General features: G+C 40.1%; 2 protein-coding genes across 15 annotated transcripts in view; one reads left to right on the top strand and one right to left on the bottom strand.

The window, feature by feature from the left end:
- IPCEF1 (interaction protein for cytohesin exchange factors 1) overlaps positions 1-23,993 on the top strand; it is a 184,317-nt gene extending 160,324 nt beyond the window's left edge. For 13 of the 14 annotated variants that reach the window (XM_040965299.1, XM_040965301.1, XM_040965296.1 and 10 more), the window contains 2 exons: positions 12,335-12,531; positions 18,589-23,993. In XM_040965299.1, the coding sequence (XP_040821233.1) occupies positions 12,335-12,531; positions 18,589-18,789 (398 nt within the window). In that variant the 3' untranslated portion in view covers positions 18,790-23,993. The remainder of the gene's footprint in view (positions 1-12,334; positions 12,532-18,588) is intronic. The other variant, XM_040965287.1, reaches the window with a different exon arrangement.
- The window catches only part of OPRM1 (opioid receptor mu 1), a 163,474-nt gene that overhangs the window by 50,190 nt on the left and 88,430 nt on the right, over positions 1-24,854 (bottom strand). The window lies entirely within an intron of this gene.

The raw sequence follows: 24,854 nt of genomic DNA, 5'->3' as shown, positions 1-24,854 counted from the left end.
AGATTGTGGATTGTAGGAGTTTTCAGACTTAGGGTGGTGGTATGAAAGTTGAAATGCTCTGGGTGTCAAATTATGCCGGGTGTATCATTGGTTAAAAAACCACAGCATTCACGCATAGAACACCAACCGATTCCAGAAGGATCTGCATCTGTCATGACCAAAATAACCTTTTGAAGTGTAACAATGTTAGGCAGCCTTTTAATGATTTGCTAGCAGAATTATGTTTTTTAATTTTTGAGCAATTTTATATGGAATATGGAAATCATCACTGGAACAAAAATAGAAACAGTTTCATATTTGATGAGAAAGTCACTTCTAAATCTGCATGACTTTGAGCTGGAGGACCTGCCACAGGTTTATTTCCTGTTTTGGATGTTGCTGGTGTCCCTGTCATGTGGCCTGTGATCAGGAAGATAGTCAGAATGATTTTCAGTTTTCCCTATCTTCCTTATGACTCCTTATTTTTGAGTAATTGCTTGAATTTTAGTTTTTTTGTTCACGTTTATATGGGTCAACATTTCCTTAGTTTCATGGGTTCTGTGTATTTTAGTAAAAAAATACCATATACATATGAGAATATTTTCTATGCATGGACTCTACTAAACACTTCCACTCTTGGACATGTAATACCTGCGAGGCCGCTGCTTGGAGCAAGACATAAGAATCAGGCAGCGTGACAGACAACCTGCACACAAATCCCACTGGGTAGTTGTAGCTAGCTCCTTTCTTCAGTTTTATTGACTGTATTATTTTGTTGTACCACAACAACTGGATCAAGTATTCACAACTACTTTCCTCTCAGTTTTGGACTTGGTAAATGCTGCTATAGAATTTGCTCTTGTTAACGTCATGCTGACGACAGGTAGCATTTGGGTCGAAGTCCACAGCTGGCATTAAGCTCAGTCTTTGTGTTGTCCTGGGAGTGACGTGTCTGTGCCAAGTGCGCATCGTCTCGCGCATGCCCCAGTGCAGTCTCCTGGCTGCATCTGCCTTGCTTCTGTACTGCGCATGCCCCAGTGCAGTCTCCTGGCTGCATCTGCCTTGCTTCTGTACTGCGCATGCCCCAGTGCAGTCTCCTGGCTGCATCTGCCTTGCTTCTGTACTGCGCATGCCCCAGTGCAGTCTCCTGACTGCATCTGCCTTGCTTCTGTACTGCGCATGCCCCAGTGCAATCTCCTGGCTGCATCTGCCTTGCTTCTGTACTGCCCCCAAGCAGATGGCGACCACTGATCCTTTTCCTATCTTTTCAGGTTTGTTTTTCAAGTATTTCAGGCAATTGAATTCATACAGTTTATCGAGTCCTCTCAATGTTTTTTTTTTTTCCACTTAGTAATCTGAATTCGTGTATTTTTGTGGCTCTGTGGGTCGTGTCATTGCTGTGACTGTAGCATTCTGGACCAGAACACCATTTTCTTCCAGATGGAAGTCAGGACCAGGTCTCATAAAGTCAGTTTTTAAGGCTTCCTAAATAATCCCATGTTGTGGGTTTCCCACAGTTTGTTACCCATTTACTTACTGAAAACACATCCTAGCTTCTTTAAGCCTTATGAAACTATAAAAATCTGTACAAATTTTTAAATTTGTTTTTTGGAGTTAAATGTTTTCAACTCTTTTGAATACATAGCAAGCAGTAGCGTGGCCAGATTGTGCAAGAGTATGTTCAACTTGGTACGAAATACTAATCTCTCTTCCAGAAATGAATGTTCCACATTCTAGTCCCAGAAGCAATAAATGGTGTGCGTGTTTCTTCATCTTCATGCCAGTATTTGATGTTGTCAGTGAGAAACTGAATCTTGTTGTTTACATTTGGAATTATTTGATGGCATATGATATAAAGACACAGGGACATCTTTCATATATTTATTTGGCATCTGTATATTTTCTTCAGTGAGATGTCTGTCAAGCTATTTTATCCACTTTCTAATTCGGTTTTGTTTGCTTCTTGTTGAGTCTTTTCATATTTTGAATTTAAACTCATTATCAAGTCATTAAAAAATTGCCTTCTAGTCTGTGACTTGCCTCTCAATTTCTTTAATTGAAATGCTATTGTGAGTCTGGCCTCTGCTTGTCTGTATTTCTCTATTAGTGGAATAGAGTGGAATTGCTTTTCACGAAGCATGTGTGTTTGGCTTCTCCAGATGATGACATATTGCTTTCTAAATTGATTCCAAAAGACTATGTCTTGCCAGAATGGGTGAGAACTCTCACATCCTTATCAGTAGTGCCAACTTTACAAAATTTTGCGAAGTTGGCAGGAGGTAATCTATCCCTTAGCACGTTTTCATTCCTTTACCCAGAATTTTACTGGGCTGTTTTTCTTTTTCCAAAGGAATGGTATTTCAAGAAGCTATACATTATGGATCCTATTTCAGAATTATCAGTTAAATGCATTGCACATATATTCTTTACTTTTTCATTTTAATTATTATTTTAATGGTATATACCAATAAACAACATTTGATTTAAAAATATTTATTTTGAAAGAGTTACACAGATAGAAGGAGAGGGAGAAGGAGAGAGCGGTAGGGGGAGAGAGAGAGAGAGAGAGGAGAGAGGTCTTCCATTTACTGATTGACTCCTGGCATGGCTGTAGCCAAAAGGCCGAGAAGCTATCTCTTTTTCTTTGTTTGTTTCTTTTCTTTCTTTTCTTTCTTTCTTTCTTTCTCTTTCTCTCTTCCTCCCTCCCTCTCTCCCTTCCTCTCTCCCTCCTTCTCTTCCTCCATCCCTTCCTCTCTCTCTCCCTTTGTCTTTCTTATTCCTCACATCCATGGTTAGGTATTTGAGGCTTTTCTTTTTTTATCTTTCTGCTTTTTCATAAAATTGTGAAGTTTCCTCTGTAGAAGTCTTCAACACATTTTGTTGGGTTTATTTCCACATATTTTATGTTTCAAATGCTATTTTAATATTGTACTTTTAAATCATGCCAACTTACTAACTTTTAATTCTCATGCTTTATCTTTCAACATACATAATCATATCCCCACAAATGATGACAAATTTATTTTTTCATTTCCAAACATTATAACATATTCTGTTTGTTTTGCTTAAATGAGAAATGGTAACTGAAGGCATTTTGTGAAGTATGCTTGATCACAAAGGAAAAGATCCCAACTGCAAAAAACGTTAGAATGGAGATCTCACTATCACCTCCACTGTGGGGATGAAGAAACTGGGATTTACAGTAGTTAACTAAATTGCTTAAAATGGCGCTGCAAAAGTAGAGGTTACATTTTAAAGTGCAGGTCTGTTTGGCTCCAGAGCCTACAGTTTTGACCCCCTGAGTATCTAATAATAGTTCCAAATAAGTGATAAGCAAAACATAGTGTGGAGTTAGACATGATGTGAGTAAAATCCCATACAACCGGAATAACCTCCCCTTAGACAATCATTACAAAATCAATGAGTTAGTTGGTCCCATAATGAGAGAGAACATGTGCTGCTAATTCTAGGCCAGTACTTACACCTCTGGGTATGAAAACCTTGTATGTTCAGCAGTACTTACCGAGTGCCATTTATATACACGGACTGTGCCATCCAACTAGGACAAGACAACAAAACACTAAATAAATACCATTACAGAGCTTGGGAGAGGAGCTTTAGGAAAATGATTGGAGAGAGCACATGAATGAATGAATGAATAAATAAATAAATCAATAAAGATCCAGTAAATATCCAATATTCTATGTTTGTGTATGTTTGTTTTACAGAGGTGAAGTGAGGAGGTTAATAGGAGACTAGATTTAACCGGGACTTGGAGGATGAATATATTGTTTGACATCAGTGGTCTTGGAACGTCTTAGAAGTTTATGTTTGAGCAAAAAGCTATGCCGGGGGAAAGGATGAACAAATTGGAAGAGATTTTAGTTTTTTATTTTGCACAATTTACTTGAAATGCAGTAGCCCTTTTTTCTCAGAGTCTTAAAATGAGAAAAGAGCAAGAGCAGGAAAGTGGCCTATGTGGAGTAGAGGCCATAAGCATGAGAGGTGAGGTAAGATAGGACGTCAGGAATCCCATTAACTAGAGCGAGGATAGCACTTTGGGTTCTGCTCTGAGTGGAAACTGCTGACCGGATTTGATAGGATGGATGATATGATTGGCTCTTGCTTTAAAAGCTCCTTGGTAGGAGACAGACACTGGGGAGCTTGACAAAAGCAAGATAGCCAGCTAGACGGTTGTGCATGGCACTGGGTAACTGATCAAAGCTTAAACCAGAAAGCTAGGGGTGGAGGTGGAAGACGGGCAGTAACTGCACGCATGCAATTGGTCACGTGCCTTATGGATTTGATAAATATGGCTCAAGTGTATTACTTAGTTATAAAATTTATTTATGGTATCATCATATAAAATCTTTAATGTAGTAAACTTTCTATTTTCCTTTTATCTTTTCAGACTTGTGTTTTCTTTTGAAGAGATTTTCTTAACTTTATGATATTGCTCATCCATTTATTCCATGAATATATTTGCTGCATTGTAAGATACCTTTTTCATTTATGATTCTAATTATATAACATTTCTAAGTGAATGTTCAGTTCCCCTTTTTCATTGGCTAGTTCTTTTCCCACTGGTTAGTGTTGTCTTCAATATCAAAACTCACATATATATGGATTATTCTTACAGCATTTGTGTTCTTTCACAGTTATATTATATTCTATTAAACTGATATTTGCTTACTTTATCAGTCCATCTTTGTAGCATGCTTTTGTGTTCTACAGACCACTAGTCTCCTTCACACTATTTTCCATGGAATCTAAATTTGTTAGTTTAAAATATTTATTTGTTTATTTTTTGGCCCAGTGTGATAACGTAGCAGTTAAAGTCCTCACCTTGAACGCCTGGGATCACATATGGGTGCCTGTTCTAATACCGGCAGCTCCGCTTCCCATCCAGCTCCCTGCTTGTGGCCCGGGAAAGCAGTTGAGGACGGCCTAAAGCTTTGGGACCCTGCGTCCACGTGGAAGACCTGGAAGAGGTTCCTGGTTCCTGGCTTCGGATTGGTGTAGCACTGGCCGTTGTGGTCACTTGGGGAGTGAATTATTGGAAGGAAGTTCTTCCTCTCTGTCTTTTCTCCTCTCTGTATATTTGACTTTGTAATAAAAATAAATAAATCTTTTAAAAATTTACTTTTTTACTCTAAAGGCAGATTTTGGGGAGAAGGAAGGAGAAATATACATAGAGAGGTCTTCCATCCCCAAGAGGCCACGATGGCTGGATCTGAGCTGATTTAAAGCTGGGACCCGGAAGCTTTCCCCTCATCGTCTGTGAGAGTGCAGGGTCCCAAGGCTTTGAGCCTTCCTCCACTGCTTCCCTCTTTGCCATGAGCAAGGAGCTGGATGAGAGTGGAGTGGCTGGGACAAGAACTGCTGCCCATATGAAATGCCAGCACAATCAGGTAGAAAATTAGCCTGCTATAGCAGCTTACCAGCCCCTCTCAATTTGGTTTTAAAATTTTATTTAAAATGCTACGTTTTGATTTTGACTAAAGTTTCCTTAAATGTTTAGACTAATTTCTTGAAAGGTTCTTTAAAACATCGAATTACTCCATCAATGAACATTCTGGTAATGGAAATCTGTCCATTCTGGTAATTTTATGCAAGTGATTATAAGTCACAGTAGTTTATAATAATAGAGATAAGAAAAAGACCTGCATGTTAAAAGTGAAGAGGAATTAATCTGCTTTAAATTTTTACTTTTTGTCCAGTAAAACAGATAAAGAAACTTCCTTCATCTTGCCTCGTGACCTGGGCCTCGAGTAATTCCCACTCTCATCTCTTCCTTCCTTCAGATTTTTTTACTTTTGTCTTATATAATAACCTGTACATGTCAAGAATCCGTAAGGCTGATGGATCCAGCATGGGCCACAGTTGACAAGTGCAAAGCATTGAATTTAGATTGCAATCTCTCTCCCCATTGATTTCCCATTCTGCCTTGGCCTCACAAACATATTTAAAAAGGAAATCTAGGCTCATGCAAATCTCTTCTGTATGTGTGTATATCAGTGGTTTTGTTTCGTAGAATGTGAGCAGATATAGCAATTTCATGTACATCTTAAACATTTTGGAATAATATGTTTCATAAAAAAAGTAACTAATTTCTCTCAAAATGTAAAGTGACTTAGGTGGTTAAACAATGAGTTCAACCTAAGATTATTTCAGTATATCACTGCAAAGTGATGCAAAAGTAACAAAACAGAAGAACAACATTAAAAGTTTATCCTATAGAACAAGTATTAAGTCTTCTCAAAAAAGCAATAATGCCATAGGAAAATATTGAGTTGTGCTGATTAATAGCAACATCAAGTTGTTGAAACCATGGTCCATGTCAAATGCCAAATCAAAATAATGACGGCAAGGTTTTCAGGGTAAAGAGTAGGTTTAATTTGTCCACAGATTTGAAAGTAGCAGACCTCTGCCTAAAGAACTACACCCTCTTGGATGTGGGTGCTTTGAGGTTTTAAGAAGGTTACCAAAGAAGAAGGAGCTGGTCTGGTGAATTGTGAAGGAGCCATGAGCCTCTAGTTCCCACCTGCCATGGTTCATCTGTTCTTTCCCTCTTTAACCATGATGATCCTTGGGGTCCTCAGATGGTGACATTAGAGTTGCTTGAACAGTTGTATTTTTCAATTGTCTATAAAGGAAATTGAGACAATAAAAAATTGTACAGGGCAATGTGTGTACATTAAGACATGGGCAAGCCAGAAGACAGCAAGACAGTAGTGTAGCCTCCAGCCATCCACATAAACCACCTGCACAACCTCGCTTTCTGGGTGTGATGGACACTTTGACTCAGTCAGCATGCAGGTTTGGGTTACTTCCTGCCCCAGACCTGGAATTCCCCTGGTTAGGCCTGGAATTCAACTACCAGAAAATCTTGAAGACAGCATTTTCCACCATGTATAATCTAGCAAAGAATTAGGTACTCTATGTGTCTGGTGATTAAAATCTTGTAGGGCTGGCTGTACCATTGCTTCAGTTAGGTGACTTGAGCTCAGGGAGAGTGGCCAGGACCAGGGGGCCTGGTTACATCTGGTGTGTGCATTCAGGGTACTGACTTGGGGTTTGGTTTCAGTTAAACTCTCCAGAGAAGAGAGGTGTATGACTCTTGCCAAAAAAATAAAATACATATATGAGGGAAATCCAAGTAAAATTACTCCTCTTGAAAATTCATAAGGACACAAGCTAAAATAAAAAGGAATTTCAAGTTCACAAAAAAGTAAAATTAAATGTCTATTTTGGTATAAATTTCTTTTAAATTTATGCAAATTTATCATAATACACATGCATGATTTTTTTTAAAAAAGATTTATTTATTTGAGAGGCACAATTACAGAGAGGTAATGGAATGGGAGAGAGAGACAGAGTGCTCTTCCATCCATCTACTGGTTCATTCCTCAAATGGCTGCAAAGCCAGGGCTAAGCCATACTGGAGCAAGGAGCCTGGAATTCCATCTAGGTCTCCCATATGCGTGACAAGGTCCAAGAACTTGAACCATGTTCTGTTACTTTAACAAGAGCATTAGCATGCAGCTAGTTTGGAAGTGGAGCAACTAGGATATAACCCGATACTCATGTCGCATGGGTGGTAGCTAAACTCACAGCTGTACTGCAGTACTAGGTCCTCCCATCGACTTTTGAAGGCCTTTCGTGTTAGCTTTCTGCTTGGCTATTCTCTCTGATTTCCTCTCAATTGGTTTGATGATTTCTCTCTTATAGGAGTTTCATTTTCAGACTTGTAAACAGATTTACGTGATGCTCTCTCAAATTTGCATTCTTCTTTTTAAGCACCCACACTTGTGTTGTACACTTGACTGCTGTCCAGAGCACATGCATCCATGTAAATCTGACTCTTGCTTTCTCTCTCTGATTTGACTTGGCTCATCATCTCTTGGAGTCCTGTTCAAGTTCCTACAAAAGAGTGAATGTTTGGCACCATGTTAGAGGTGACTCACTGAGTTAGTATTTTAGCCCAGTGCCATCCTAGTTGTTGAGGGTCCTTGGGACCAAACCAGTGGGTTGGAGTCTGTCTCTTTGTCTCTCTAACTTTCAAATAGGAACTATAATAAGCAGATCGCAAGTTGCTGGTCAACTTACGAATATCCTGTGTTGTGGGCTTTTGGCAACACTTTGGCTTAAGAAACAAAAAGCAATCAGCTAAGTGCCTGGGCTGCAGATGATTTGACTGAAATCTTTTGCTTTTGAAGGCATGTGAGTAGGGATTTGAGCCTTGTCCTGTCCAGCCAACGACCATGTTGCTTAATACAGATTCCTAGATTTGAAATACAGAGTCTCGGTAGAACCAATTAAAGATGTTTAGAGTGCAAAATAGCATTTGGCAAAAGGAGCTTTGGGTTGATAAGCTAGATTTTTATCTCTTTTTTTGTTCCTCTGGCTAAGATTTTAATCACTCTATGGCTTGATAGCCTCTCCTTTTTGTTAGAGGTAATGATATGTTCCTTCTGCGGTTGCTAAAAGATAGTGAGACAATCAGACATTGTTAGTGAACCAATTGGCACGAGACCTGTGTGAGATGGTACAAACTCAGTGTGGGGTAGCTGTCTCAAGCACAACAGAAACTGGGGTCATTCTTCCCAAAATGACAGCATCCTAAGATTGGTTAACAATGTAACTAATGTAAACATGAGCTATCTAGACGTTTTTCTTAATCCACTAGTTTTAACCTGTAATTGCAGATGTCAGGTTTTCTCCTATGCTGTGGAGTTGTCAAAATCGCTAAGTAGAGAAACCCTGCAGTCGCGAGCATCAGGTGTTACACTAACTGACATGACTTTTCCAGTCATGAAGTGTAAGCAGACTGCCAAACGGCTACCAGGCGATTTCTTCTGTTTGTAACAAATGCCTGCCACTGCTTTCTCATTCTCAGACACTTGGGAACATGCACAAGAAACAGGGATGTCATTTTCTACCTACTTTCCCAGTGTTTCATCGTTGGTCACTGCAAGTTACTTCTTTGGGACATCATCCAGACTTCTCTCAGAAACTTCTTTCAAATTCTGGTGTGGAATCTGGCATGCGAATTCCCCTCCTGCCTTCTGAAGTCAGCTTTTATGTTTTAAGTAGAAAATAAGCAAGCACATTCTAGAAAGCACAAGGGAAGACCAAAAATAGGACAGTGGGGGGAAGGAAAAGGAAAAAATACAGGATTTCAAGAGATCGGTACGTAGTGTTCTCAGCAAGTTCTGCTCTTCCCGGAGCGGGCCTGGCCTGTCAGAGACAGACAATAGGCTGAGCGTGTAGGAGGGAGAGAAGGGAGCCACACATTAATTTGGCATAATTTTGGAAAAGAGCGAACTTCTAACCATTATTTAAAAATGTTGTTTTCTCATTTGCTAATGTCACTAAGACAGTCTTGTTTAAAAATATGCACAGGCACACATGCACACACAGGAAAGATCTTCAAAATCTGCAGAAAATGGGTACTATGAAAAACAGTAGGTAGATTTGAAAATCTATTTCATCAAAATAAAGTCATTGTCAATGGAATTTTTTCCCATAATTTACACACACACACACAATTCCTTTCTTGAATCTGTTAGATAACTGACCCACATTTTAAAATATTTATTAGTGTGACCTCATAAGACATTTGGAGTTAGTCTAACACCTTTATGGTGCTGCCAAAGTTTATCTCAAATTCCTACCAGCTCAGTACATGAGTTAGTAATCCTTTTTTGCAGGGTCACTTCTTGGAGCAAAGCCAGATTTCCTTTTACTTATAAATTAGGATATGACACAGAAAGAATAAATTCTGCTTTGTGGATATGCCCCAACTGGCTAGTTGTAAGGCAATCTTTTCCAAGTAGGAGCTGGTGTGGAGTCAAAAACAGTAACAGATTGTCTAGTCTTGCTAGTGCATGTATGGTTCAAGGACTAGCAGTTCTGGCATCACCCAGGAGCTTGTTAAAAATTTAGAATCTTTTGCACTCCCAGATGGTGTAAAGCAGAAGCTGCATGTTAACAAGATCCCTAGGTGACTGTAAGAGTTTGAGAACTGCTCCAGAAGCACATGGCCTGCACAGGATGGAATTGAGCTTAGCTTTTCTCCAGAACCAATTTGAATTTTGAAAGAAATCACATCATGGTTTTCAAGAATTTAGGGTTTTTTTTTAAATCTGTAAAACAAAAATAGGTTTTAAGCTTCCTTGACAAAGAACTTGTGAGGTTGAGATGAGCCAAATCATAAAGTACCATACGTGGAAGTGAGAGTCTGAGTCCTGCTACTTTATGTAAGAAGATGAAGGTAGGCGTTTGAAAGGAAGGATAAAAATTGCATTGGAAACGCTTGATGATCAGACAAAATCCATTTATTTAGCTTGAGAAGATGAGGGAGGCAGAAATAATGAACTTGACTTTCATTTCCAGGGGGAAAGAGATGAGTGATCTTTCCTGCCAATCTTATTTTTTTTTTTTTTTTGCTTTTTATAGTTTGATAAGAAAAATAATCTGATGCTCTCCAATACGGAACTATGATTAATAAAAATCTTTGCCTACAAGCTAAAGGGATATGTGAAAATACTGTTTTCCCGAGAGACCTTTCAAAGGGGTGGTGGCAGCCAGAAAGTGTTAACGTGCCAAGGCTGATCTTGCACAGCCGCTGTGTACTCTCACCTCTGCCTTGGTGTCAGGGACACGCTGTGCTTTATTGTACGCATGTAGCCTTTGGGCCCAGTTTGGTCCTATGATCCTGTTTATTACCTGTTTCTGTTGTTACTGCAGGTTCACTTTATGGTACTGGGAAGTCCTAAGTGGCAGCTCCTAGCAACGGGAAAAGCAATATAAAGTTCCTGACTCTCACTTGGTTGGCTCACTCATATGTCCCTTGAGGAGTGAGAAGTGTGTTGCACATACGCTGACACCAAAGGCAATAAAAGTATTTGTGTGACTCCTAAATCACCGCTTATCATTTTATTGTCTGTAGGTTTCTGTGTGATTCTGGAATCAGGTTAGGAGAGGTCACACTTGCAGTCTTTGTTGTAGCTTTCCCTTGAGCGAAGGCGGGTGCTGGAAGTCAAGAACTGGTGCCCACTGGCCTTTATTCCTTTATCCTCCAAGTGTTTGAATCCTATCTGGACATGTGTGCTCGCTGCCATGATCTCATTGCCAGATGAATTAAGATAGAAAGTGATGATCTTTTGAACACTAAATATGACTTTTAGGTAAATTTTGTGTGAACTTTCTGTAATCCCAACAGATTCATTTTGCACGTGTATTAATTTTAAGTCAAATAATTTCTTGGAGCATCGAAATATAAACACACACACTCACTCACAAAATTATATACCCCAAAGTTTAAGTTAGTGAACACAATGAGAGAGGTGCAGGAGGATAGCCTCTAATACTTTTAACACAGAATCATGTATTTTCAGATAAATATAGCAAATAATAAAGAAATTACTTAGAAGGGATTCTATTTATTTTTTATTTGAACAACCTGCTCTACTCTGTTAGACCTGTATTCTAAACTTATTTTTATCTTTTCTGCTTTAGTATCCATGGAAACAGTTAGGCATCCTTCATATAATAATTTTGATTCTGACAGAGCTACAAACTAATTGTCTGGCCAAAATTATTGTGTTTTTTTTTTTTCTGCTACACTCCTTGGCAGAAGAATTGAGTTGTTTGTCAAATGCAGAGAAACTGTTTTGCTTATTTTCACTATGCAATTAGTCAATCTGCTTAAGTTCATCAAAAACATATTTACTTAAAAATACAATAATACTTAAAGTGATGTATTCAAGCTTTATTTGAAGTAGTATCCTATCTGGATAGCTGGTGGAAAAAAGGACATATAAATTACTATGTTCTTATATATCTGAAAATCTGTGTCCTTATTTCTAATGTGAGATGCTTTTCCATGGGTAGAATGTACTTTGTGAATGGGAGAATGTGGATTTGGGGAACAGGAGTTAGAATGGTAAGGGTTGCATTGTGTCCCCACATGATTCAGATGTTGAAATCCTAAAATCCAGACTCCTAGGATGTGCTTTATTGCTAAATGAGGTTGTTGCAAGTGTAATTAGTTAAGATGAGTTCAATGGAGTGAGGTCCTCTCCAATATGACTGGTGTTCTTACAAGAAGAAATTCACCGTAGAGACACACACAAAGGAAGAATGTGAACATGAAGTGTTTTGCTGCCACAGAGCAAGGAACCACCAGAAGCTAGGAGAGTCCTGGAACAAGTGTTCACTAGAGTCCACAAAGTAGCCAGAATAACACAAGGGTATTATTTCCAGTCCTGAGACTGGAGCCCAATATTAAGGTCACTTAGGATAGCTCTAATATTCTGTTTTTGTTGTCCCCCCCCCTTTTTTTTTCCAGTGGAAGAAACAAAAGCACCTGAAGATGATGAAATGGAGAAGCTCTACAAGTCACTAGAACAAGCCAGTCTGTCACCTCTTGGGGACCGACGACCCTCAACCAAGAAAGAATTGAGAAAGTCATTTGTTAAGCGGTGCAAGAACCCATCCATAAACGAGAAACTCCACAAAATCCGAACACTGAATAGCACATTAAAGGTAAAGCCGTTTCAGATTGTAATGACCTCTGCAGGTGGGGCAAAGAATGGCTGGTTCTGCTCTGAGAGCCACGGTAACTGCAGTGTGTTATGGAGGTGGATAGAAGGATAAGAAAAGTTAGTGGACTCTTCCCAGGATGAGATGACACTGAACATTCTCAAAGCAGGAGCACCGGAGAGCATTTTCCACAGTGTGCCTTTTTAGTACACTCCACCTTACAAATCCGGATCATCAGTACCTAGACAATGAGAACCATGTGTCATTTGTTTTTGTAATCCTCATACCTACCACAGTAGCTGGCTTCATACATGTTGATGAGACACAGGGTGATCAAGCAGTAAAGTGGATTCGATCTTCAGCTTCACCTGGTTCATTCAAGAGTGCCACTCTACTGGAGTACACTCGAGGAAACTGTCAAAATTTCAGGTACAGCAGACTTGGAGACTCCCAGCTGTAGGCGCTGCGGACAGGGAACACTAGGGGAGCTGGCAGTGGAAGCAGACACTTTGTGGTGAGAGGCCAGCACACGTTGTAACTGTTGGATGGCGTGCAGGACGTACTGAAGCTATTTTCAGGGCTTCTTGTAACTAAAATGGTTCCTGCTATAACAAAAGCATCCAGCTTTCACATACAGCGTATGGAATAGACTGGAGGAGATAAGGATTCTCTGTAAAACAGTCCTGAATGAGAGCAAGAGTTATAAGATTCTTTAGACCTTGTGGATCCTGTAATTTCATTCTGCTTTGCACATAACCTTTTACATGAGGAATTTGAGTTCCTTTCCAGGAAAATTATGTCAGCCATGAAAAGGGCAGAACTGCATGAGTGGCTCTTAGCCAGACATACTAGTGAGTCAGAGGAAGAACTAAGCACCCTAAAAGGTTGCAAAATCAGGCTGGGAAAGAACAGGGAGAGTGTTTCAATGCAGTGAATTTTGACATCACCAAGCACTCATTCCACAGGATGTGCACAATTGATAAAGCTGCCGATGTTGGGTCATCACCAGGGAACGTAGGTATTTTATTCTTGTGTTTGTCTTTGAAGGCTGATGGGAATGGATACGTTTGGCTGGACAGGTATTTTCTGAATCTGTCTAAAGACTAGGAACTCTTCTATGGGCACTGAGATTGAGCATGGACCTCATAGCACAGGGTGGCATGTTAGTTACCTCTTGCTAGGTGACACATTGCATCCAGAACCTAACAGTTTTGAGATTCCAGAGTTTATATGGGTCAGGAAGCAAGGCATGCCTTTGTCTAGGTCTCTCACAAAGCTGTGATAAACTGTCCTCTGGGGCTTCATTCATTCCTCCCTTGGAGACATCTGCTTCCAAGCTTTCGCTTTGGTTTGTGGGCAGGATTCAGTTCCTTTGTGCTTGTTGGGTTGATGGTCCTTCATGCACTGTTGGTTGGAGTCCATCTTCAGATTCCTTGCTGTGTGGGCCTTTTTAACGGACAGCTCATCATTTGGGAGCTGGCTTCCTTCAAAGCATGTCAGGCAGCGGAGAGCAGTGAGCTAGCTGGGTTATAACCCAGTTGTGCAATTTCAGTCTTCAATTCAGTGAAACCAAGTTACTACACTCCGAAAGGGCATGACACAAGGACGCTGGAAATACCGGGGGTCATTTCTGGGGCAGCCATCCGAAATCCAGCTGCGGAACTACTCCCTTAATGTTTGAGGAAAGCAGTCCCATTAACCTCAGCAGGTGGTGCACATGGTGACATGAGAACTGGCCTTACTGGAAGACATACAGAGCCCCATCATCTTCAGTAGCAGAAGATGATCTGGCTCTTGTGTGTTGAAAGTTTGACATTGTCTGATGTTTGTCTTAGAATGAGTAGTGAATAGAATGGTTTGTCGGTCTGAATGAGAGTCTCCCAGAGTCAGTCTGGTCTTCATTAAAAGGAAGGGACTCTCTCTTTCCTGTATCAGGTTTTGGATGCTTAGGTCTTGGGTCAAGCCATATGATGAATATTTGTAGTAGGACTTACAGCATTATGACTCTCACAATAATGTGGGAGACCCTATAGGCCTTGCATGTTTGTTGTCAAAATACTTCAAAAGCCATTCAGGAGCAGGAGGGCCATTGTATGTGCAGCCCTGGCTTCCGGGGTGCTTCGTCTAAAAAGGGGCTCAGGATGTGTTGGGGTTTCCCAAATCTCCTTCCTCTGTGCTGTTACCTTCAGATGTTTTACCTGTAACATAATTATCAGAGCTTTAGGATGTGTGGTAAGACATTTGAATTGTTTGGTGCTAGTAATAATAGGAGTGGACTTCGTACTCAGGGTTGAAGAGTCTCCTTTATAATGTTTCATCAGATTTAAAATGGCAATTACTGCATTTTTACATTGTAGAAAGCAATTGTAAAAGTTTTGTTAATCTTCAAAAATTTTGTTGAGTGTTTTCATGAAAATATTTGAATCTCCCTCTGATACAGGTATCTAAATTTCATGAGAAAAAAACAATGAGGTTCCTGAATTACTTCCTATTCGTATCACTCGTGTGATATTAGAGGATAAGGGCTTATTATTTGCTTTCTGAATTTTTTTCTGAAATGTAGAGATCGGGGGCTCAGAAAGAAAAAAAATAAATAAAACTTTCTTGTCCCTTTCTGACTTGTTTGAGTTAGTCAAAACTCCGCTTCTCCATGTTTGGGTCCTGGTCTACCTGCCTGCTGCGTCAGTTTGATTACTGTCCAGCTGAAATACGCGTGAATCCTTTCAAGATGAAATGCTGCTTCTGTCTCTCTCTCTTACTTTGTTTTCCTCTCTCTTCTTCTCAACTCTTTGCCTATCTATCATCTGTATCTTTCCACAGATTTGTTTCTAACGGAGGAAGTTTTCTCAGGCTCTAAATAAGTTCTAGAATTCAAAAGAGATTAGAAAGCAAATGCATGAGTGATTCATCCACTAATTAGTTGTTTAATATATTCATTTTTCAGCAAGTATTTAATGAATGCTCATGACATGTCAGTAATGTTCTTGAACAGTGAGGAATATAGCCTTAGACAAACATGTGTGTCCTCATGAAACTAACATTTCATTATGGGAATAGACATGGTTATTACGTTTTATAATATGATAAGCAATGATAGAATCAAAAAGCGGGATGGGGGATGCTGAAGAACTGATTTTTAATTAGCAAAGGCAAGAAAGGCCTCTTTGAAGAATGGGAGTTTTAAAGCCCAAAGAAGTTAAAGAGTGAGTGTTGAGTTGATCTGAGGCATAGTGTTCCAGGAAAAAGAAATAAATATGAAAAAAAAAGTTGAGGCTGGGAATACGCCTACTGTGTTTAATTAATGAATAGCAACTCATTGAGCTTGTGGTGTGACAAGGGTGGAGCACAGGAGAAAGCAATGGGGCTTCAAAAGGTTAGATACCACATGTTTGCCTTGATTTAACCTGTAATTTTTGTTTCGTTGTTTGTTACTTTTTGAACCTGTCATTGATACTGTCTCAACCCAGGTGTTTTGAAGAATTGAACTTGCATTATTTTTAACATATTGTTTACTCAATACTATGTCAATTAATTCCATAACATTGTATATTGATGCTGATGTTTTGTTGGGGCTTTTAACTGACCGGAACTTTACTCTGTTAGCTCTACCTTCAGACCAGAGAAGGTCTCCCCAAGAAGCCACTGAATTTATCTGGACAATAAGATGCTGGACTTTATGCTAGGTGTATGCTTGCAATGAAGGAATCTCAACTGAACTTGAACTGTGGTTATGCAGAAAGGTGGAGGAATCCACTATGGGGGAAGGGTTGTGGGAGGGGTAGGGGGAATCCCCAGTGCCTATAAAACTGTATCACATAATACAATGTTAATAACAATTAAAACAAATAAATAAAACTTAAAAAAAAAAGCAATGGGGCTGGGAAGCAATGAAGAGTCACATGTGTAGGGCCTTGTAACCTGTACAAAAACCTTCACTTCTGTCTCAGTGAGATAGGAAACCTGTGGAAGTTTCTCATTTTGGGGGTGTGATGTTTGACATATTTGGAAGGTAGGATGACCAAGATGTGTTGGTGGATTGAATGTGAGAGAAATCAAAGAAAACTAGAATTTTCCTTGAACCCCTGAAAGGATGGACTGGTCCTTTGTGCTTTTCAAGAGTAGGAGCAAGAAGCAGGGTGGGGGAAATATGAGGAACTTCGTTTGGGACATGTTGTAGTTGAGATTCCCCATAGAGGTCAGAGTGGAGCTGCTAAAGGGAAAGTGAAGGGAGCATATACGGAATCCAGGAGAGAAGTTAAGGGGAGGTGCTTGGCATTGCGCACAAGGGGGAGTGGGGGAGGCTGCGTTAACTGAGATTCTGAATATGAGTAGAACAGAGCTGAGAGTAAGTAGACGAGCTGACCTAGTTAGCAGTTGGAGTTCTGTGCGAACAAGATGGAAGGCATCATGTATTTCTGCAAATGCAAATGTAGATAGTGGGAAATAGGAACTTTGATATACTCCATTGCTTGTTTCCATTTCTTCAAAGAATAGAGAGCAAGGCAATTAGCTGCATGTGTGCGTGGCAGCTAAGGTTTGAGATGAGAGGTGTTGAAGCAGTCAGTGGAGAGAGAAGAGGGAGGTTAAGGTGTAAGTGCTGGGTGATACCGTGAGTCCACTGGCAGTTGTCTTGAATTTTCAGGGTGACCAATGAATGAATGAGTCTGTGTGTTTGTGAAGTGTGCTTCCTGTCCTGGTTGAAAGGAAAGCATGGAAACTAGATGGATTCTAAGTCCGATTTGGGGCTCCATGAAAATTTTCTGGAGAATGTGATTCCTGAACTGAGTATATATTTCCATGTTAAAGAAAATTCAGGTAATTCTTGAAAAATGCTCTTTGTGAAACAACCTCTAGATACTAGAGTCCATCAGCTGAAGAAGGTGAGGAAGTTCCTTTACGTGGTAGAATGCGATGCAACTTCATCAAGATCATCGAAAAATGGAATTAAAAGATAAGCTTATCTTAGTGCAAGCAAAAATTGAATGCATATTTTCATGAACCTTTTGAAGATTTGTATACATAGATTGCAAAACTTTTCACACCTTTTTAAAGAATCTTTTAATTCCATTTTCCATGAGATTTTGTGAAGTACACTTGTGCCATGGAGGTAGACTTCTGGAAATTATAAAAATGCTCCCTGTGCTATTAGACTGGAGAGCCAGAGGGCAGTGGAGCTGAAAGGATGGGAGAAGTTTTGAATCCTAAGAGCAATGGCAAGAGGATTAAGCATTGAGCTGGTGGATGGGTTTAAGTGCTAGTGGACTCCGGTGAGCTCACCGTACCGCCTCAGCAGCACATTTGTGGGAGGTGTTGGCCTGGATGTCCAAACAGTAGGGCTGCAGATATAGGGGTGGAGAAAACAGCAATAAGCTTGAGAAACAGTTGTTTGCGTAGAGGGCTATGTGTGTGTGTGTGTCTTAATTTTACTCCATTCCTTTCCTATAGAAAACTCAGCTGAGCCAGCCACTTCAGAAATGTTTGTCATTGCATCGAGGGGAGGCAGGGTTAAATGACAATTATTTATTGGCAAACATGCTATTTTGACAGGTGGTTAGTAGGTTCCTTGTAAAAGGCAGAGATAACCAATATATTTATTGTAGGCATGTTAATTAAATTTGATGTATTAAAATTAAGATAATCCATAAAAATATATTTTGTGCTGTTTCACATCATAGGTAAAGCATTTATGTCATAGTTTTACTTAGTGATGTTTGTCTCATCACTGAAATGCTTATTCATAAAATAAAAAGTTCCAGGAAGAATATTCATTCCAAGACGGAAGTTTTACTGTACTTTCAGATAAAGGGTTTATCAGGAAGTGCAGCAACAGTAGCCTTGGCTGTGTGGTTCTTCTGCTACCATCTTTACAGTTGGAATATGTGATGTATGTCCTGATATGTCTCTTTAGGCTGAATGTAGGGCTTAGAATATTAATGTATGACTGCTTTGATAATTATTTCATGAGCATAAATGTGCACTCCTGAAAGTGTTGGTAAAGATGTTTTGTTGAAACTGAAATGCTCACAGCATACTCTCTCTCACTTGTTTTTACGTGGACAGTGTAAAGAACATGACCTGGCCATGATTAACCAGTTGCTGGATGATCCGAAGCTGACAGCGAGGAAATACAGAGAGTGGAAGCTCATGAACACTTTGCTGATCCAGGACATGTACCAGCAGCAGCGGGCTGCACCTGCCCTCGAAGGCGAGCTCCAGGATCTGCGGAGGCTACCTTCAGGCTGCGTTGAAAATTCTATTTGATAGCATGCCAGGATTCTCTCCTATTAATGCTTTATCGAGGCAATTCTTCAAGAGGTTACAAGGACTCAGTTCCTGAAACATTAGCTTCTCCTCTGAGGATGCAATTTAGGTGAAAAATAACATCAGCAAATATAGCAGTCTTCTCATTGCAGTTGGACACATCCAATGAGGACACAATGACTGTGTTCATTTGCTTGAACAGAAGTTTTTGTGTGTTGCTATTGGGAGTTTACACGGACGGGAGAGGCCCTGGGTTAGGTATGAGGGATTTGTCTTCTTTTTCTTACTTCCTAGGGAATTGCGGCATGCTATGGTCCAAAGGCCAGATTTTAATAAGGATAATTATTCATAGAAATGTTCTGTTTTCCAGAAGAATGTGGACTTTCCATCCATTTAGGTTGCTGAGTTTTCTGAATCATGCTGTAAGTGGAGGAAAGTTTTCTCCAGTAGCGACTGGGCTGGGACAGATGTGGTGCTGTGGACAGAATCTCCTTGTCTTCGGTGTAGCAGGGTGGTACCTCTTCCACTTTTGGGAAGTACTTCATAGAGCATGGGAGAGCCCAGTGAGAAGGAGTGTTTTATATCCCACGGACTCAGCGGACACGTTAGTGTGTTCACATCCAGGTTAGAGGATCTGATTATTTCTTTGCCTTGCAACGCAGAGAGAAGAGAGACGACTGGCGATTCGTGTGTCTTCTTCCCTGCCATAAAGCAGGGGAGTTCTAAGCTCAGAAAGGATTGTTTGCTGCTTTGTCTTTGGTATGAACTTACATCCAATTTGCCATGGGTTAATATTGACAAGATGGTTATGGTGTCTGAAGTTTTTGATATCATCACTCAGAAAACAAGCCAATCCAAAACTGGAATTAAAAAAAAAAAACAATAAGACTGAAAGTCACAATTGTTTTATTTTTGTATGATTATGCATCACTTCGTGTGCCATGTGAATAGCTATAATATGTTCATTATTTAAATATATTTATAGAAATTAAAATTACTAGTGTTTTGAAAGATGATATACTATTCTATGTTTTACTCATATATTCTTAGTGTATACACTTTTTGCTTGGGAAAAATAAGAATATTATTGATTCCTTGGAGCTACTACGTTGCACTATAATGTAAGAAGAATGCTCAGGAAATCTTGTAGGAAAAATATGGCAGCATGCAATAAATTTTCAATTCTCTCCTCACCCCCAGAACTCTTAGATTTTTCTGTCTGTGTCTCAGTCTTGACCAGAAACAGACTTCCATCCTATCTTGTTATTCCTGTTAAATAAACTTTAAGTTTTGTGCCAGTTATGCTCACAGACCTCTACCAAATAAAACACAAATAATGTAATCTTCCGATGAAAGATTAAGCAGAAAACTTGGGGGTCACTTTTGTAGTGATCCCATACAGGAAAAATGTGAAAGTTTTTGCTTACCAATCAGCATGAATATAGGAGTTCTCTAAAGGGTTACAAAAAATAATACTATGACAGAACTTTGCATTTCAAAATTTATTCTCACCAAAGCAGATTTAATTCCATTTTTAATGGCTTTTTAGAAGATTTCTTGAACTTATGGTGAAAATAAGCAAAACTTACCGAGAAGCCAGTTGGACCCACCCTGTCGCTAGGAAATTGTTGACATAGCATACTTCATTTTGTAGTCTAAGTGTGGTTTGGTAGTTGAATGGAAATAACCACCTGAATTGTGTCTGCAAACTCAATGGAAACAGTTGTTGGATATTTCCACGAGCCTTAGTTAAAAGTTTTCCTGCCTTGTAAACAAAATCAAGAAGGATAAAAAAACAAAGTGTAGTATCAGAAGCTTCTCTAAGATAAGGGGTAAGGTGATCAATTCATTCCAGCGAGTGTGTGAGCTGGCACTTCTCCACTAAGAAGGCATGAAGAAGGGGGTGAGAGTCTGACCCCTGGTGAATCTGTGGCCAGTACCTAGGGGAGGTAAGCCATTCAGATCCTCTAGCTGATGTTTCTAGTTTGAAAAATGCCATGGATTCTCCTTGTGATTGGAAGGTTGATGATCCGGGACTCACCATATCAGCAGGGTACTGAGGAAGGAGAATAGTAACCCTGAATATTCCAGCACAGGGCCAAGTGTTTTCTCACCGTTTGGCTTTGCTTTGCACTACTGACCCACACGCTTTCAGAAAGGTTTCCTAAATGGAAGTGTTCCAAAAACTTTTGATCAGGGCTTGAAAACATGTTGATGTTGAAACGCTTTGACTTCCACCCCCACTTTTTTTTTTCTTTTGCAGAAGAAGGGCTTTCCAAAAGCTCGAGGGAAATACAATTTTTTAAAATTCCTCTGTCCATGGACTTTTTACAGACCTCTTGTATTTAAGTGGGCTTTTACTGCAAACTCCTTTAGTATCATTCTGTCTTAAAAAGCAAACTGGCACAATCTTGAAAAGATTGCCCAACCGTGACTTAAAACCAGTGAATGATGTCAAGGTCGCTTCTGGGAGGTTAGCCTAAAAGTTTCTGTTGTCTTGGTTAGAGCTTATTTTGTGGAACCTCTTATAATGAAAGTTGGAAGGAATGATCTGATTTTGCACCTCGCCCTTTTAGACCTAAGTCACTGCTTGCATTAGTGCCTTTCCTGATGTAAACGCTTTTGTTCTGTGTTTGGAAGCCAGGGGCTGCTTCTTGAATGCCCTAGCATCCTCTGTAGCCACTAAATGAGAATGGGATACAGAATAAAATAAGAGAAACAGAAAGTGATACTTTCCCTGTGCTTGATGCAGGAGCAGCCCTAGCAATTTCTTTGTAGATCTCAAATCATTTTTTCTGGTCCAAATGTTACCGGGAAAACTGGAATACTTCCTATTTATTGCTTGAAATGAGACATCTCTGAGATGAATTTTAGATGTTTTGATGGGGCCTAAGGTGAAACTCCTGTGGTCATTGCATTGGCCGGCTGCTAAGGAAGGAAGTGGTCAATCCCCATGCCAGTCCCAACCCATGCAACCAGTTAAGGATGAGGATCTTGAGAAAGCTCCATTCTGCGTGTGTGCGTAGCACTCTCCCCTATTGTCGGCTCACAGACTGAAGTGGGGCTTGGCACAACAGACTCATCTTCATTGGCCGGCACGTTGCAAACACACCCTGAATGTGACTGCCAGTCTTGCAACTGAAGGGCATCTGTGACCTTTAGGAACTCGTAACTCTGCCTCACAGCTCTCATAGGCTAGCGCAAAAGAACTAGAGAGCATCCTAGGACATATGACCCCCAGGACTTGTAGCAGTCCAAGACAAACTGTTAGGAGTCAGAATGCAGTATAAAGTCCATGCCTTACATTTACACAGCACTTTATGATTGGAACGTTGGTTCGTTCCGGTCACAACCGTCTTCCCTCTGTGACTCTCTTCTTTTGCCACAACTCCTACTTCATCTATCCACTCAGTATCCCCGGCACAAGGGCTGTGGATGACTGGGCAGTGAAGTGCCTGGCCCAGAGACCCAGGTGATGAAGCCAGAAGTCAAGCAGGAGCTCCAGGACTCTGATAACCCCTCATCTGTGACTTTGGTAAGCACCAGTTGTAGCAGAGCCCCTCAGGGAACATGCCTTCAATTTTCAGTATGGACTCCATCTCACCAGACTGGTGGTGGTGACATTTTGCTGAGTGTTCCATTTGAATCTGGAGGGACCTGTAATTCCCCGAGCTCCCTGAAGGTCCTGCTGTGAGCTGCTGTGGCACTGTCCGCCTGTACTTCCTTTGCAGCTTACACAGGAAGTGATTCGTACTGCGTGATCCTTGGTGGGAAGAGGCATGTGGACAGACATGAAGAGTGCTGGTTTTGCTGCTCATGTAAGGTTAGTCTAGCTAGATGTCACACTCAATTTGTGACTGGGGGATATAGTCCTTTAACCATCCTTTCTCAGCATCTTGTGCAAGTATGACTTTCTCAAGTAACTTTCACATCACTGCACCATTAAGACAAACAGGTTGAAGGGAAGAAAAACATGTGCATCTTTTGAAAAGAGGTACTGTGCATATTAAAGCCACATTTAAATTCATAGGCACATTCCTCGTTGTAGGAAAGATAATATTTCAGCAAAATACGATTTAGTAAGTCATTTAGGTGAAGAGGGTATCACTTTACGCTGAAAAGCCACCCTATCGACACAAGGCTTTAGAAAGCATCTTTTCTTCAGTCGAACACAGTCTGGTATTTGGTCAGGGATTTCCGATTTTCCCTTCCAATATTTTGTGTACTTATGTCATGGACGAAATTGAGCCCCAGGCTTGGGACGTGGTGGCCATGCTGCAGTTTTCCAACACATTCTTACACATCATAGGTCTGAAAAGCGACATTTCTCACCTTACCTGAAATGGGATCAGGAAGGGTCGTACCCTACCCCTTACAGAAGGGAAAAGTCTCCAGTGTCAGCAATGAGGTATTAACCCACTGCGAGTTTCTTTGTGCTGAAACAGAAAGCTATTTCGTATTTTGATTTCTGACTCTTACATTTCTTGGCTCTTTCCCACAGTACCCTAGAAAACATTGCAAATGCAGTCTGCATTAAAAATTTTGCTTCAGTCTCTCTCCTGCTATAAACAGAGGTAATGCTTTATGTAGATCTCTATGCTGAGGGGGAAGCATGACCCAAGGGGATGTTCAACATCTCAAAATAAAACTGAGATTTCTGGTCACCATGAATTTCGATGTTTTGCATGTTGGGGATGTGACATACAGCACTGTATGGTATTTGGAGCAAAATATTAATGTGGAAATCAGATGCAAAATTTCACTGTATTTTTCTTCCTTTGTCACTTTGTCTTTTTGACTAAACTTTGAAAAGAGGCATGACTCGTTTCTCCTACTTTGTGTTTTTGAGGTTGTCCTGTAAGATGAAAACAAGAGAAAATATATCTATTAAAATGACATAGGAAAAGTTGGAATGTGCCTCTGGTGTTCATTTTCTGTGCTCTTCTTCAAAGGAAAAATTTCTCTTTAGGTAGTGAGTGGTTGTTCTTTGATCTTCTCTAAAGGTTACAGTGCCCTCTGGTGGAACTCGAATGATAACAAAGTCCTGAGGATATTAAAATAAAAAAGGTCTAATTATGTTGAACAATCTATTTCAACTATGGTTGGGGTGGTTTTCTCCAATGGCTGTCAGTTCATAGGTTTATTGGTAAGATAATATTTACATTCAAATATCACTATTGGTCCACAAAGTGAATTTGACATTACCATTCCTGGACATTGACTTTGGGAAAGTTAGATTCCAACTTTGGAAAGTTGGTTATCATTCCCGTATCAGGGAAAAGATACATTGTAGAATAGGTTTCCTTAAAATACATAACATATTTATGTGAAAATCAAAGAAAATATTAAGTTTTCTTCCTTTTGGATCTACAGATCAAAAGAAAGTGGTTTGCTTTTGGATCGCCTCTTTCTGTTGCTGCTTACACCAAATTTTCATATTTTTCCTTCTTCTCCAATTATGACCTGACATACTGAGAGTCCAGCCTCTTTCCTCTACATCCTCCACCACCAAATATTCCCAGGTTTTCACATTTAAGCAGTAAAATTTATTTTAGATCAAAGGGATTAGTTAAGGCATAGGTACTATCTTGTATTAGTCTGCTATTGCTGCTGGGACAAATGATCTGAACCTGCCAATTTAAGTGAATGTACCCTGCCATTCTGCAGCTCAGATCCCTTCGGATACAGTGGAGGTCACAGCAGGATGATGCTCCCTGCGGGCGAATCCATTCCCTCGCCTTCTCTGAGCTCTAGAAAGTGGCCACGTGGCTTTCTTCGGGATCTCTTTGTTCGTCTTTGGAATCTGCCAAATTGACTTTCCTCTGTAGCTACATCTTCCTAAGACGGATCTTTTAGGACTCTTGAGATTACACTGTGTGCACCTGCATAATCCAAAATAGTCTATATAAGGCCAGTTGGTCTGCAAGCTTAGCCTTTCATTCTGTGTTGTTGCACAGCTTCCAGAAAGGAGGACATGGGCTTTGCCCTGTTAACCACACACACACCTGCATCGCAGACAGAGTACCTGCTTAGTTTCCAGTAGCTATCAGCACCTCCCTAAAACT

Source organism: Ochotona curzoniae, unplaced genomic scaffold (assembly GCF_017591425.1).
Source record: "Ochotona curzoniae isolate NIBS_2020 unplaced genomic scaffold, NIBS_Ocur_1.0 scaffold_3890, whole genome shotgun sequence".
NCBI classification, from domain to species: Eukaryota; Metazoa; Chordata; class Mammalia; order Lagomorpha; family Ochotonidae; genus Ochotona; species Ochotona curzoniae.
This window is presented reverse-complemented; position numbering and strand designations above follow the sequence as displayed.